This window comes from Leucopleurus acutus (genome assembly GCF_964270905.1).
Source record: "Leucopleurus acutus genome assembly, chromosome: 1".
Taxonomy (NCBI): domain Eukaryota; kingdom Metazoa; phylum Chordata; class Mammalia; order Artiodactyla; family Delphinidae; genus Leucopleurus; species Leucopleurus acutus.
In genome coordinates this window covers 27,938,524-27,953,138 of record NC_139142.1, presented here as the reverse complement: position 1 = coordinate 27,953,138, position 14,615 = coordinate 27,938,524, and the positions used below count along the sequence as shown (strand labels likewise).

General features: G+C 45.8%; 1 protein-coding gene across 1 annotated transcript in view; it reads left to right on the top strand.

Moving 5' to 3' along the window:
• LIN52 (lin-52 DREAM MuvB core complex component) overlaps positions 1–2,563 on the top strand; it is a 118,780-nt gene extending 116,217 nt beyond the window's left edge. The window contains exon 6 of the mRNA XM_082844249.1: positions 662–2,563. Within this exon, the coding sequence (XP_082700375.1) occupies positions 662–717 (56 nt within the window). The 3' untranslated portion in view covers positions 718–2,563. The remainder of the gene's footprint in view (positions 1–661) is intronic.
• Positions 2,564–14,615: the final 12,052 nt, after the last annotated feature.

The window sequence follows — 14,615 nt, the reverse complement described above, 5'->3', positions numbered from 1 at the left end:
TGGGTCTTGTAACTGAGAAATGTTTTACTTTCATTTCAGAGCCTCATATGTAGGAAAGTAGCTGTATAAACCCTCTTGTAACTACAGCATTCAAAGATTGATGGTGCTGAAAGTGAGAAAAAGACACATAAACCTTGCCTGGCTATATTAAATATCTATGGACTGACAATGCCAAGAGAGAGAAGACCAAAGCTCTATACACCCTACTTTATTACTCCATCCACAGATGAACTGCACTGAGGGAATATAAACTCTGTTACATTACAGTATCCAGGGACTACCACTGCTGAGAGATGGGGTAAATAATCTCTAATTTTGATTTGAGATTATAAATGTCCAGAGACCAACAATCCAGAAAAGACTCTAATCTAATCTTGGTTGGATTTTAGCCTCCAAGAGCACACCCAAGGGTAAATGATAAAGATTTCCCCAGTTGGCCTGCGCGTTATAGTAATTACCAACTTCAGAACAGTTTGGTGCAGTTTGTTGTCAATAGTGATTTGTTTTTCTCCCATTTTGGAGGTTAGTAGAGATTGAATCTGTTATGGTAGCAACTTTGTATACAATTTAAATCAATCTGCATTCTTAAATTAAGTCTTCCTGTGAACGCTTTTTCAGATTTTAGGTCTTCATTTATCTTTCATTTGCTTTGTGATTCCAGCCAGAGAGATGACACGGGGGAAATTCCTCAACATTCTAGAGAAGCCCAAGAAGTAGCAGCTGCTTGTGGACAGGATGCCCTGGGGACTGGAACCATGCTTCCCTCCCAGTGCAGTTCTGATGACGTGCACCTCACTGCTTCCTGCCCAGAGGCCGGAGGGTGCACCTCCAGGACTGACCCTCTCCCCTGCTCCTGGCACTCTGCGCTTCTGAGGACATTCGGCGGCAAGAGAAGAATCTGCTCTATCCAAGGATCTGTGGTGCAGTTACTCATTCAGCTTCTAGACTGTGACCGTCTCAGCCTCGGATGTTGGTAACACCAGAAGGTATATCATTCTTAAAGGTCAAAGTCCTGCTTTCTCGTTTCCGGAAATGATTCTGAAGCTCCAGGATCTTACAGTTGATTTGATTCAGTGATAGCAAAGTCAGTTGAGATGTGTTGATGGGACAAGTTCTTTTGAATTGTACTTGATCTCTTAGGAGGTGTTTATGATGCAAGGAGACCAGAGACCAATTAGATTCTGGACCAGACCATGCAGCTTGGCCTGCAAGCTCACCACTGTATACTAGGTTCCAGGAAGCCCCAGCTGGAGAAATGCTTTTAAAATTCTACATCTCTCAAGAGAGTCCCATCTCCCAATGCCTTGCATTCGCCACCTCCCAGCCCCCACCATCAGTCTGACTCCAGGGAAGGGGATCCCTGTGAATCAGGTCCCTCCTGGGATTAGCTTGTACAGTGAAAGGCATATGTAGGGTTGCATTGGGTTCTAGACCTCCAGACCAACTTAAAGGTAACAGAAAGGACTTTTGAGTTCTAGTTAATCTGTTACAGATTCAAGTGAGAAAGTCAGTATGGCCTGAAAGATAGGAGAAGGGGACTGCTTGCAGGAGTTCCCATTTGATTAAAAACTAGAAACTCTACTTGACCTTAAAGGAATGTGCTGTGGAATGGTGGCAATGTTTTGCCCCCCTTGTCCCATCTCACAGCACAGATTAGATATTCCACCCATGTGACAGAAACACACACACACACAAGAAAAAGAGAATTCCCTGACTTTACAACTCTTATGGAGCTCTTTGCCGGTTATCTGTCTCTATGTTAAAACCTGAAAATCTAGCCCGTGGGTAAAATTGATTATACATGTTCTCCTTATTTTGTCTTATAAGCCAGCCCCCGGCTCTGTTGTTTGTAGAAGCACATGGGGTTTCCTAAACTTTATGAAAAGAACATCCATGTGGCAGTAGTGTGTTGGTGTTTGGACACAAGGAATGTTGTGGTCAAGGTTTTGGTCCCGAGTGTCTGCTAGGGCACAAAACTATTCAGTTTAATAGCTGGTTCATTAACCATTTTCTGACACTTCTGCCTTGTTTCCCATGCTAGAGTTAAGGTTGGATTTTTCTCTCATTTGCACCATTTGACCATCCATGCAATTGTACCTATTGATAAGTGGGGTGGAATTTAACACAAGACATAAAGGAGTGTATGAGAAGGAAAACATTCTGCTTGGGTGCTATATAGAAGGTTAGGCTATAGAGGCTTTGATTTTAAGTAAAGCTTATTATTGACATTCCTTTATCTTAAATGCGGTTAAAGAATGTGAAAGATGGGGAGAGAGAGAGAAAGGGGGGTGTGCAAAAACTAGTGCCATAATGTCAAATTCTAACTTTGCTCTGGTTTTGAGAGTTGATGACGTCAGGCACTTCTAAGTGCTTGGGGAAATTGAGAAACATATGGAGAACATTGGGATACCTCCCCCAAACCAACTCCAGTCTGTAAACTGAAGCTATGTAGTTGGTTTTTTGGTCTGCTTTGGCCTCTTCCTTTTACTGTCATCTTATTCACCAGCACTTAATGTAAGTAGATGTTTTAGAATTGTGATATTTATTGGTTTTGTATTTGCCGTCCTTAGAGATGTTAATGATGTATTTTTATATTGATAATATAAATTTATGTACAATGTGTGCATGTATGTATTTCAGGGTGTTAGAGGACTGTACTTTGTATATGGTGGTGTCTATGTCATCATAATAAATATTTCCCTTTTATAGGAGAGTGAGTTTTTCCTCAAAAGGCCAACTTGCACATTTAAAGCACAGACCTCGTCAGAAAGCACAACTATAATGGCAGATGACCCACTATCTTCCCTTTAATATCACAGTGGGTGGTGTGGGGCTTTATGGTCATCTACTGCGTGGTCTCTAGCTGCCATTCTGTCCTACCAGCCACCCAGCTCATTACTGCTCACCTCCCTAAACAGTGTTTAAAAATCTTTAATACCTCGCCTCCTCTACTAATAAAGTCTAGATCCATCATCCTGGCATTTAAAACTCTCTACATCTAATCCTAATCAACCCTCCAGTTTGGTTTCCTTTCTCTCCAGTATATGAAGTCTCTGTTCCAGTTAATCTGAACAGTTCCCAGTTCCTTACTTACATGCCTTTGTTCTTGCCATTGAGTTCCTAGAAAGTCTTGCATCCTTTTCCTACACATCAACCTATCCTTCCTGTAAACCCCGCATGATCCAGCTGGACATAATCCTTCCCCCTCCATTCCTACAGCATTTATGTATACCTCCTTATGACTCTTATTACTACAATCCACCTTATATTTAAGTCATCTGAGTACATGTCTTAATTGCCCCGCTAAATTATCTGCTCTCTGAGATTGTGGCTGTCTCCCACACATCTAGTTCTTTGTCAGTGTCTTCTTTGAACTGGAGGTTGATGACCTACCTGTTTGCATGCTTCCAGTTAAACGTGACAGATCAAAAACAAGTATTTCTCTGCCACCTGCGAAAACCGTTAGTAAGCATTTCTTTACAACTCTGTTCAGGAACTAAAGAGGAAGTGCTAATCAGTACTACTGCTTTCACCCACTGATAGTGTACCTGCTCCAGACCAGAGCATGCCCTTTTAGAAAAAGCATTCCCGTTCAAGGAAAGCAAATTGCTTAGCATCATTGATTCAGCATTGTTTCCCAAGAAGACATCTGGGTGGACAGTAGATTTCTCTGATCTAGAAAAGCATGGCTGGTTGATTGACTGAAAAGGTACAGCATGACAAATACGCTGCTCTAAATCTTTAGAGATGATTTTTCGCATAAATAAGTATCATTTGCCTACAGGTTTGTCTTCTCTTTTCTTTTGCTGTTCCACATACCATCCATGCCTCGCATCTGTTGCCCGTGAGCAGCACCAGTCCTGAGAAGCATAGCGCTGGTGCCTGGAGGCACATTTTCGAATTCTTATTCTAAGCTGTTCTCACCAACGGTCTCATTGCTTCTTGCTCTCTTCTGTCTCTCAGGTTTTAGGCCTCAGCGGATTTGCTTGGCTTTCTTTTCATTGTTGGAGCAGTAGAAGTTCACAGGCTATCAATTGCATTGATATCAAAATGCTATCATTAATTTATCTTTTTGTTACCTACTGATTGTATTTTTTTAAATGGACAGCTGCTAACTGCTCCTTGTTTTGGGTCCTCTGGCTGCAGGTTAGTTTAGCTCCTCTGTCTTCTGAACTCACCCAAATCAGAGCAGTGAAAACGAAGCTGGTGAAAGTCATTCCATTGCCCCTGTGGCTTCCGAAGGGTGTTTGGACTTCCATAAGGGCTTTATAATAAAGCCAAGGAATTTCATTTTCAGTGGGTTGCTCTGGTCCCTTCTGTTTCCTCCAGGATTAAGGCATCACAGGAAGGTAAATGCAGAGCAGGAAGGGAGGAAATGGGCAGTGGGCCACGGTGATGGTCCCAGGGATCAGATAACAGGGTTTCATACCAGCTCTCAACTTCTGCACAAACTCCACCTCCAAGCATTTGGTTATGTTCTGCAGTTTCTGTTTTCTTCATCCTTTGAGAACTACAGGACTACCTGCCCTTGCATGGGCTTCATTTCACCAGAGGACCTTGTACCCCCCCCCCCAGCCCCAAAGAGTGGGCAATGAGTGGTCTCTCCCAGCGCATGAAGTTCTGACTGGCCGGTAACTGACTTTTCCTATCTCTTTAGGCTCTGGGGCACTTTGGGGATGTGTCCCTGACTCTGCTTAAAGAGGCCACCGGCCTTCCCACCCTGTGCCCAACACTTTCTTCCGGAGCAGCAGTGGTTGGGGGCTTCAGGTGGCACCAGGTGCACCATGAGGCTCCCGAATGCTGGCAGAACCTGTTAATTAGCACATGAACACCCCAATGCTCCATTAGACGGGCCAGGCATTTGGAACCTTCCCCTCCTGTGGGCCCCTTCCTCCTAATGAGACCTGGAAGAAGGGCTCTCACAAAACATTGCCTCAGAATAATATTCCGCTTTGTCCCCACCAGTAACCAGGGCTGACAGGATCACTCTGTCCATTTCTCTCCTAATTAGCACAATTCCAGCATAGCCTGAGCCAGCAAATGGAGAAAAGCGATCAAAAGCGATCGGACAACCGTACCGAATCGCAAACACAAAGAGGGCCATTCCCCGTAATTAGGTGAGACAATTCCTCAGTCTTTTCTCGGCTGGAGTTTGCTGCTAAGACTCTTGCTGTTTGGGTCCCAGCAACACAAGTTACATGTCTCCCTGGGACACTAATAAGCCCCAAATTGTCTTCCGCTTCACACAACTCTAACCAGAAGACAGATGCGGGGGGAGGGGGCACAGTGAGGGGACAGGGTCTCTAAACAAGCAGCTGCTGCAGTCTTTCCCCAACTCCAAGAAGTAGACACTGGGGCTGAGGGCAGAGAGGGAAGAGGTAGTTGGCTTGAGAGAACTGCCCTGGGTGCCGTCTGGTCCCTGAGCTGGGGCTGAAGCACTGAGAATTCCTGACCGTCAGGGGATGCCCACTCTGCCTTGTTCGTTCCCCACCTTCTGCCTTTTGTCCCCATTTGATCTCCTCGTCCCACCTCAGTGGTCCACAATGGTGGCATCACGGGCAGCTATAACTATGGCACCATCCCTGGAACGACATCGAAGTCCTGTTCAACTGTAGTTACGATCTCAAGGATAGCAAACCCACAGCACGCGCGTGAATTCTGCTCTCAAAGAGCTCATGACCTGGAAGGGGCCCTCGCTTCCAGCACCCATCACCTCTTCCCCACCCCCTGCCTGCTATCTCCCTTCTCTATCCTGGAAGATTCCTGGTTTTTAAAACAGAAAAGTGGCCCATCAGCTGCCAGGGCAAGAAGCCACAACTGGCCATACTCCACGTGGCTCAGAGGTTGGCCATTTAATAAACAGAAACAGCTCCCCCCCCAGGATTACAGCCCATTACAGGGATTACTGGGGGTGATATAGCCATGAACTTGGTCAGGGACAAACGAATGCAGAGGAGAGTGGCAGCTGGAACCTCAGCTAAACTCAAGCTCTGAGCTGAGTTGGACTCATACACGTTTTCATCTTTATCCTGCCCTCTGCTTTGTGTTTTGACCTGTACTTGATGCTTCTGAAAGTGACCTCCAAAACCAGAAAACGCTCAATTATCTAGAATCCAAGGAGCCAGAAAACCCAAGTAATCAAAGTTGCTTTGTTGTTTTTCCATCTTCTCTATCCGAGACACGGAGAGGTAATAAGATTTGACTATTTAAATAACTTTTGAGAGATGTCAAAGAATTGATCCAAATTTGTTCAGTCTCCTATAGTTTCCTTGTTTGTAAACAGAACTCACAACAGTATCTGGCACATAATAGGCACTTAATAAGGATTTGTGGAAAGAAAGGATGAACTGCCATGATACTCAGTGTTCATAGCCTTGTTGCTGGTCTAAGGTATAGTAAGAGCTTGTATTTGAGGGAGAGAAGGATGCGCTTGTGCAAGTCACTTCTCTCTGAGCCTCAGTGTCCTCAGGACCACTTCCATTTTAAAGAAGCAGCCTAGCATCATGGATAAGAGCAAGACCCTGATGTCAGGCTGCCTGGGTCCAGATCTTGTTTCTGCCATCTGCTAGCTATGTGACTTTGGGTAAATTGCTTAACCTCTCAGTTAACCTCTTAACCTCTCAGTGCCTCAGTTTACCCATTTATGGAATGGGTCCAATGCACCTAACTCCTGTGGTTACTGTGGAGATTAAATTAGTACTTGCAAGTGTTTAGAACAGTGCATGGCATATCTTACCCATGTTTAATTTTTTATTTTACTCATAGTTGTTAAAAATTGATAATCCTTAAAGGGAAAATATGATAACTTTTGATTACCTTGAATAGTCAGTTAAGCCAAAAATCCATTTCTCAACTCTTCAGGAGGACTGACAGTTTACTGACTACTTCTCCTGCCCCCATCCTTCCGCCCTCTGAGGCAGACCGTGCTGGTATGGACATGCAGCAGATACCACTGTTGACTGCACAGACGACGGCCATGGAAGACCATTTGCTGCTGATAAGCAAGGGAGGGAAAGGTATTCTTTGTGACGTTGACAGGTTTCTGAGCTGATGTTGAGCTTGGCCTAATAGCCTTGAGTCATCGTGCCTCGCTATTCTTGGTGGTCCTAATATATTCTAAGCATCCGTGGTATTCTAGTCACTGCACAGGAATGCTCCTCCCTGTTTTGCTCTGTCCTTCCCATCCCTGCCCCCAACCCTCCACCCCTATTCCAGTTGCTCCCTTTCCAGGGCTGAGTGAGGTCCACTTGGGCCTGGGGCCCCCGGGCAGCCTCTTCTCGGCTTCTTCCTCTCTGGGAGTCTGTGGAGAGCAGCCTGGCCTGACTCCACAGCCCGAGGCCTCAGGGTCAAGCAGGGCTAAAGGTCACATCCTAGGACCTTCCCAGTTGCAGCCGAGCCAGCCCAAGCCAGCGGCTCCACACAAAGGAGCAGCTGAGAAGAGTCAAGTTGGAAAAGTCAGTGACTTGAGACTGAGTGGAAATGAGAAACACTGACTGCGGCCACTGGCAAAGCCCGGGGCAGGGCCAGGAGGGTACGGGAGGGTCAGAACCAGAAGTGGTCTCTGAGAAACAGGGTGGCTCGTGGGAAAGCAAAGCTCCCGAGAACTTCTTCCTTGGCTCCTGATCCCTTGCGTCTGTCTCAGCTGCTGCTGCCTCCATCATCTTACTGCTGTCATCAGCCCTGCTTACCCAAACCAACTGGCCCAAAGGTCCTTCAAACCTGTAACTTTTGAGCATATTATGGTGCGTTTACATAGTGAACTGTTGTGCAGCCACTTAGTAGGTTTGCAGAGAGGTTACAGCATCACGGGAGAAATGATTTGTCATAAGAGTAAGTGAAAGTAGCGAGATTATCAAAATAGAAGGATTATTAAAAGTTATAAATGCAGCACGATCTCCAGTATGTGGGGGAGGAAATAGACCAAGGTGGTAAGAGTGCTTGCTGCCTGGTTGGAGGATTATGGGTAATTTTCATTTTCCTCTACATTTTCCAAACTCTGTACAGAAGCATGTGTTGCTTCCATAATACAGGAAGAAAAACACCTCTGGAGCTGGGTGTATAGATATACAAGTCTTAAAATGCCCTATCAGCCCAGCCTATCAACATGCATGTGTGCGGGCATACACACACACACACACACACACACACACACACACACACACACACTCAGTTCATTGATGACATTTGTTTATTGTAATGACGTTAGATCTTGTGTTTGAAAATGTCAATCTGTAAACCTTTAAGTGTTTACTGAGCACCTAGAGCATCCAGCCCTGCCCTAGACTTTCTACTCCATCACATGTAATGTGGATAAAAACTACTTGTTCCCTAACCATACCCAGTCCCATGGCCCATCCCACCTCATTACTCCATAGAGCCTTTGCTCTGGAACAGAAAAATCTTCACTCAGTAGGTGTTTGGTCCGAGTTGCAAAATAACTTTGTCCTCAGTCCATCCCTACACTGAGAAAAATATATCCACCTAATTTTGCTGTAGACTCTTTAGGCTGAATTTCCCCTAAAATTTGAATGCTAGGGCATGTAAAATACTACTTCATATATTGTGTTTGTGAGAGTTTCATTCTCTGCTTTCTTCCTGCTCACTTTCCCCTTCCCAACTGGGAGACAAGGAAAAAAAGATGACGTAGGGGTCAGAGGAGTAGGCATGGATCAGGACAGAGCCTGGAGTGACACCCATATTTTCATCACAGACAGCCAGACAGAGGAACTGCACCATCGAGAAAGGGAATGAAGTGTCTTTCCTGCAAGCTGGGATCTGAGGGACTCAAGGGATGTGTAGGTGGTTCTCACCTTTATGGGCAGACAAGTGTGTATATAAAGTCAGTTTCTCTGCGAGATGAGATACAGAGTCATGGAACTGATAAAGAAAAGATGAAAGCATCAGGGCCAGAGGACATACAAAAATCATGGAGAAGAATGGACTTTGTCCCCGAGGAATGACTCATTCATCCCAGCCTCAGAAGGCTGGAATATACAAGCCCAGGCATCTGATTAGGCCTTGGAAGGTCCAAAGGAGTCTTGCCCCTCATTTATCTTCAGCAGAAATAGATGTCATGATGAGAAAGAAAAATTTTGTGCCGGCCACACCCACTCCCTCCTCCACTTCGCCACTATGTGCACTTGTCCATTCTGTTTCCCAAAGAGGTGCTATTTTCTGTCCAGCTCAGGGTTCAAAACAAAGGGAAAGTGTCAGCCACGTGCAGCCCTGAACCCTGCCTAACCGTTCCGTTAGCTCTGGGGCTTTTAGCATGAGCTGTGTTGGCCAGACCCAATCAGCCCTCCGAAGAAGAAGGGGGGAACTCCAGGACAGACAGCTGAAGCCGTTGTTACAACATGAGGATTGCAGGGCAGGCAACACTTCACAAGATCACCGAAGATTGATGCAAATTGGTTTGGTTCTGACCCTGTCACACCAGGAAGGATAATGATTCTAGCAGCACCGGGCATGGGAGGGGGCACGTGGTGGGAGCCAGGAGAATTGGTGTCTCACTTTGCATCTTCATTAATGATCTGAAAGACAGGGGTAAACAGCATGCTAATGAAACTTGCAGATGATTGGTGTTACAAACCCCAGAGAGGACAGAGAAATAGCACGCCAAGACCCAGAGAGCTTAGAAATATGGGCAGGAGATTGTCAAATGAGATTCGCCCTAGGGAAATGAAAGTCGGCATGTCAGGAAGGGATGATGGAGGTGCTTCTGGGTGGGGGAGCACAAACCTGGAAAGCAGAGATGGGTGGCAGGGTCAGGCGGCTGAGTGAGGGGATAAGGTTTGGGGTGTGTTGGAGAGACAGAGGAGCTGGCCTTGAGGACCCAGGGGACAAATACCCTGGTGTGTTCCTGGCAGGACTGACTACAGCAGGAAGTCTGAGGCCAACGGTGTGTGCAGCCTGGGGGCCACGCAGGTTGCTCTGGCCTGTTGACCTGTGTCAGCTCCTGGGCCTCCAGCAAGGCTGGGCTCTGACTTCACAGCCACACGCTGTGCCTATTTGCACTCGTCACTGAGGCTAAAAATGCCATTTTGACCTGAATGACTAAAATTAAACAAGCCAAAACACATTTTTAAACTTTGCCCAAAATTATTGGGAACAGGATATTCAAAAGCAGAGGAAAGAACATTTCCCCCCATCTTCAGTGGTTTCCCATTCAATAAGCATGGCTTGGAGGTATAACTCGCTTATATTAAGTGCAAAAGTCTTAAGGATACATACATAAAGTTCAATGATTTTTTTCCCTTGAGCAAATCACTTAACCTCACCAAGCCTGGGTATAGCCGCAGTACGTATCTCATAGCTGTATTGAGAGGTTTAAATGAGATAGAATATATAAGGTAAGGCCTCTGGCACATAGTAAGTAAGCACTCAGAGGTGAGTGATTATTATTACTGTTAGTTACCCTCTAATTTTATTCACTGTGTTTTCCTCTTAACTTCCCCAAATAAATTATAAACTTCTTAAAGTCAGGGACTGTCTTAAAATTCTTTTTCAGTGCATGGATGCTGGAAAAAAAAAAAAAAACCTTCTTTGGTGGATTGATATGTTAGAATTCTTTTTTTTTTTTTTTTCTCGATACGCGGGCCTCTCACAGCTGCGGCCTCTCCCGCCGCGGAGCACAGGCTCAGGAGGCGCAGGCTCAGCGGCCACGGCCCACGGGCTCAGCCGCTCCGCAGCATGCGGGATCCCCCCAGACCGGGGCACGAACCCGTGTCCCCTGCATCAGCAGGCGGACTCCCAACCACTGCGCCACCAGGAAGCCCAGAATTCTCTTTTAATATGAATAATTTTGTTTTTACCTAACCCAGATCTACTTTCAATGAAATCTTTCTTCAGAATGGAACAAAACCAAAAAAAGAAACAAAGAAAACCAGGTAAAATCCTGATATCACAGAGGTTTTTTTTTTTTTTTTTGCGGTACGCGGGCCCCTCACTGTTGTGGCCTCTCCCGTTGCGGAGCACAGGCTCCGGACGCGCAGGCTTAGCGGCCATGTCTCACGGGCCCAGCCGCTCCGTGGCATGTGGGATCTTCCCGGACCAGGGCACGAACCGGTGTCCCCTGCATCGGCAGGCGGACTCTCAACCACTGCGCCACCAGGGAAGCCCTCACAGAGGTTTTTTGAGACAAACATTCCCCATGAGATTGTGCTAACAACACAGGCACTGTCTGGTGAAATCTTAAGCCAAAGGAAGAGAGCCCAGCCTGATGATTAAGACTCCAATCAGGTTTGAACTAGCGTGTCTAACCGTCCAGTTCACTTGGGACTCAGGGGTTTCCTGGGACAAGGGACAGTCCAGCTAATGTGATGGTTGGTCACTGTAGTTTGAATCCAGGCTCTGCTGCTTGATAGCTTTGTGGCCTCGGGTAGGATTCTTAGCCTTGTTGAACTTGGTTTATTCTCCAGTTAAAGGCGGAACATATTGACTTCACCAAGTTGTTAGAAGGATCAAATGAGGTACCCTTGCTAATACTAGCAATGGGAGTATTAGCAGTGTGTTTGACACATAATAAATGCCCAGTAGATGTTGACATAAACTGTCAGAATCCATGTAAAGAAAATTTAAAAATAGGCACAAATGAGTTTATGATGATAGAAATCACAAGAATGGTTACTTGTGTCAGGAGACTTGCTAGGAAGGAAGTGGAGGGAGCCTTCTGCAGGGCTAGATATGTTCCAGCGGGCAAGTACTGAGCTTTATAGCCTGTTTGAGGCAAACATGATATTTGGGTTACCAAGGAGGAAATTAAAAGCAATTTATTTTCTATGGGGTAAATTAAACAAAAATCCTCTGGGACCTTTAGTTGTTCTTGCCTTTTCCTTATACCTGCTCCACCCTACAAAACAGAGACTTCTGTTTTCCTAGGCTTACCTGTCCTCCCAGCCTCCATTCATGTAGACACACTTTTGATGTCATTGTCATATGGCCTTGATTTGAAAACCACGTTGTGGTTCTTTGCTTGGCTTTCTCCCTGCCTCCTTCTTTTCTGATATGAGCTACTCTCCCCTCCACAGCCAGTGGGGGCACATAGTTTCCCCAGAGGACTCTCCAAGCTGACTCCCTACCCCTACCTCAGAGCCCTACTGCTGTGACTGTGGAGTCACCAAGTCCTTGTGACCTTCAGAAATACACAGGCTTTGTTAATTCCACTCCCAGGGATACATCCAACGGAAGTGAGTGCTGACTTCCACCAAAAGGTGTGCGAGAATGTTGGCAGCGACTTTATTCATGTGAGTCAAAAATTGGCAGAAACCCAAATGTCCATCAATAGGAGAATGAAGAAATAAATTGTCATATATTCCTACAATGGAATGCCATTGGCAATAAAGAACAGACTACTGTACTGCTTCAGAATAACATGGATGGATCTTGCAAACAAGAATGAGAAGCCAATTAAGGCAGGCACAGAAGTGCATTCTGTATGATTCCACTTGTATGAAGTTCTAGAACAGGTGAAACTAACCTAGGGTGGGAGAGGTCAGAATAGTGGTTACCTTGGGTATTGACTGGGAAGGGGCACGAGGAGCCTTCTAGGGTGTTGGAAATATTCTCTATTTGATCTGAGTAGTGGTTACACAGGAGTAGATGTGTGAGTGTGTGTGTGAACATTCATCAAGCTGTACATTTAATAGTTATGTGCTTGGGACTTCCCTGGTGATGCAGAGGTTGAGAATCTGCCTGCTAATGCAGGGGACACAGGTTCAAGCCCTGGCCTGGGAGGATCCCACATACCGCGGAGCAACTAGGCCCGTGAGCCACAACTACTGAGCCTGCGCATCTGGAGCCTGTGCTCCGCAACAAGAGAGGCCGCGATAGTGAGAGGCCCATGCACTGCGATGACGAGTGGCCCCCGCTTGCCACAACTAGAGAAAGCCCTCGCACAGAAATGAAGACCCAACACAGCAAAAATAATAAATTAATAAACTCCTACTTCCAACATCTTAAAAAAAAAAAAAAGAATCCACCTGCCAATTCAGAGGACACGGGTTCAAGCCCTGGTCCAGGAAGATCCCACATGCCGCAGAGCAACTAAGCCCGTGCGCCACAACTACTGAGCCTGCGCTCTAGAGCCTGTGAGCCACAACTACTGAGCCCGCTCACCTAGAGCCCATGCTCCGCAACAAGAGAAGCCACCGCAATGAGAAGCCCACGCACCACAACGAAGAGTAGTCCCCGCTCGCCACAACTAAAGAAAGCCCGCATGCAGCAACAAAGACCCAACACAGCCAAAAATCATTAATTAATTAATTTTAAAAAGATAGTTATGTGCTTTACTGTGTGTAAACTATGCCTCAATTTAAACAAATGAATGTAGGGTCCTCTGAGCCTCTAAAGGGAAATTGATGAAAGCTACCACAGCCCCGTAGAGGTGATTTGGGGCAATAACACAGGAGAATCATCTGGCTTCTGGGCTATGGAGTCAGAAGGAAGGATGGAGGATGGTCAATGTGTTCCTTTGGCAGCTACCTTCCACGCTCCACCAGCAACTGAGCATAAGGGCCTAGGGGCTGTGGTCTGGGCCCTCACTCTGTGACTTTGTTATGGGGGCGGGCTGTCAGTCAAGCTCCAAGAGTCCCTGACATCTCAATGCTTGACTCTTTTGTGAGGGAGCATCCTTCTCTACACCCCGCTCTGTGAATTCAGTCCCGAGACAGTGGGCTGCTCCAGGGCCAGGGAGTGGTCTGTGCTTCCCTGTTGCTCCAGAACCTGACACATCTTAGGCTCTCAGTGCACCATTGCCAAATGGATGCCTGAATCCACGGCCTCCTGTCACCTATGGCGTTATATAATTCTCCCCAGCTGGAACTGACCGCTGATCTTAAAGCCAAAGATGTGCTTTTTGACACATGGGTTATTCAGGTGACCTTTCCTAAAAGAAATGGCATTCCAGGTAAGCTACTGGCATCCCTGACTTGCTTCCATCCAGTGCAGTTCCAATACTGCCAGAAAAGACCTCCAGTTGTCTCTATAACCAAGTTTCCTAGCACCATCCACTCCTAGCAAAGAGGCTGTGTCTATACTGTAGGTAACTGGAGTTATCAGTGGTGCTGATGGTAGTTTCTCTGGGTTTGGTAATTCCCTTAGATGGAGGCTGGGATGGCTGGGCTGTTTGGTTCCTTGAAGAGATTTCTGTGCTATCCAAATAGGTAGCCATTAGCCACATAAATTCCGTTTAAATTAAAAGTAAATAAAACTTAAAATTCCGTTCATTACTCTAGTCACATTTAAAGAGCTCAGTAGCCACACATGGCTACTGACTACCATATTGGGCAGTGCAGAGCTACATACATTTCCATCATCATAGAAAGTTGTATTTGGCACTAGACTGATCATCTTCAAACCCTCTTGGAACCATTGCGGGAGGGAAGGAAGGAACTAAGTAGGATTGGACCCCTACCCCCAGTTCAACGAGAGTCACTCTGCCTATGAATTCAGATTTCAAGTTAGAATTCATTTGGGAAAAAAAGTTTTATTGCTTTTTAATTTTACAATGCTTTTTGGAAAGATAAATACAAACCATACTTAAAATAAGCACATTGTAAAAATAAATAATTTTAAAATAAAATAAGCACACTGGGAAAAATAACATCTTCCCATCCTCT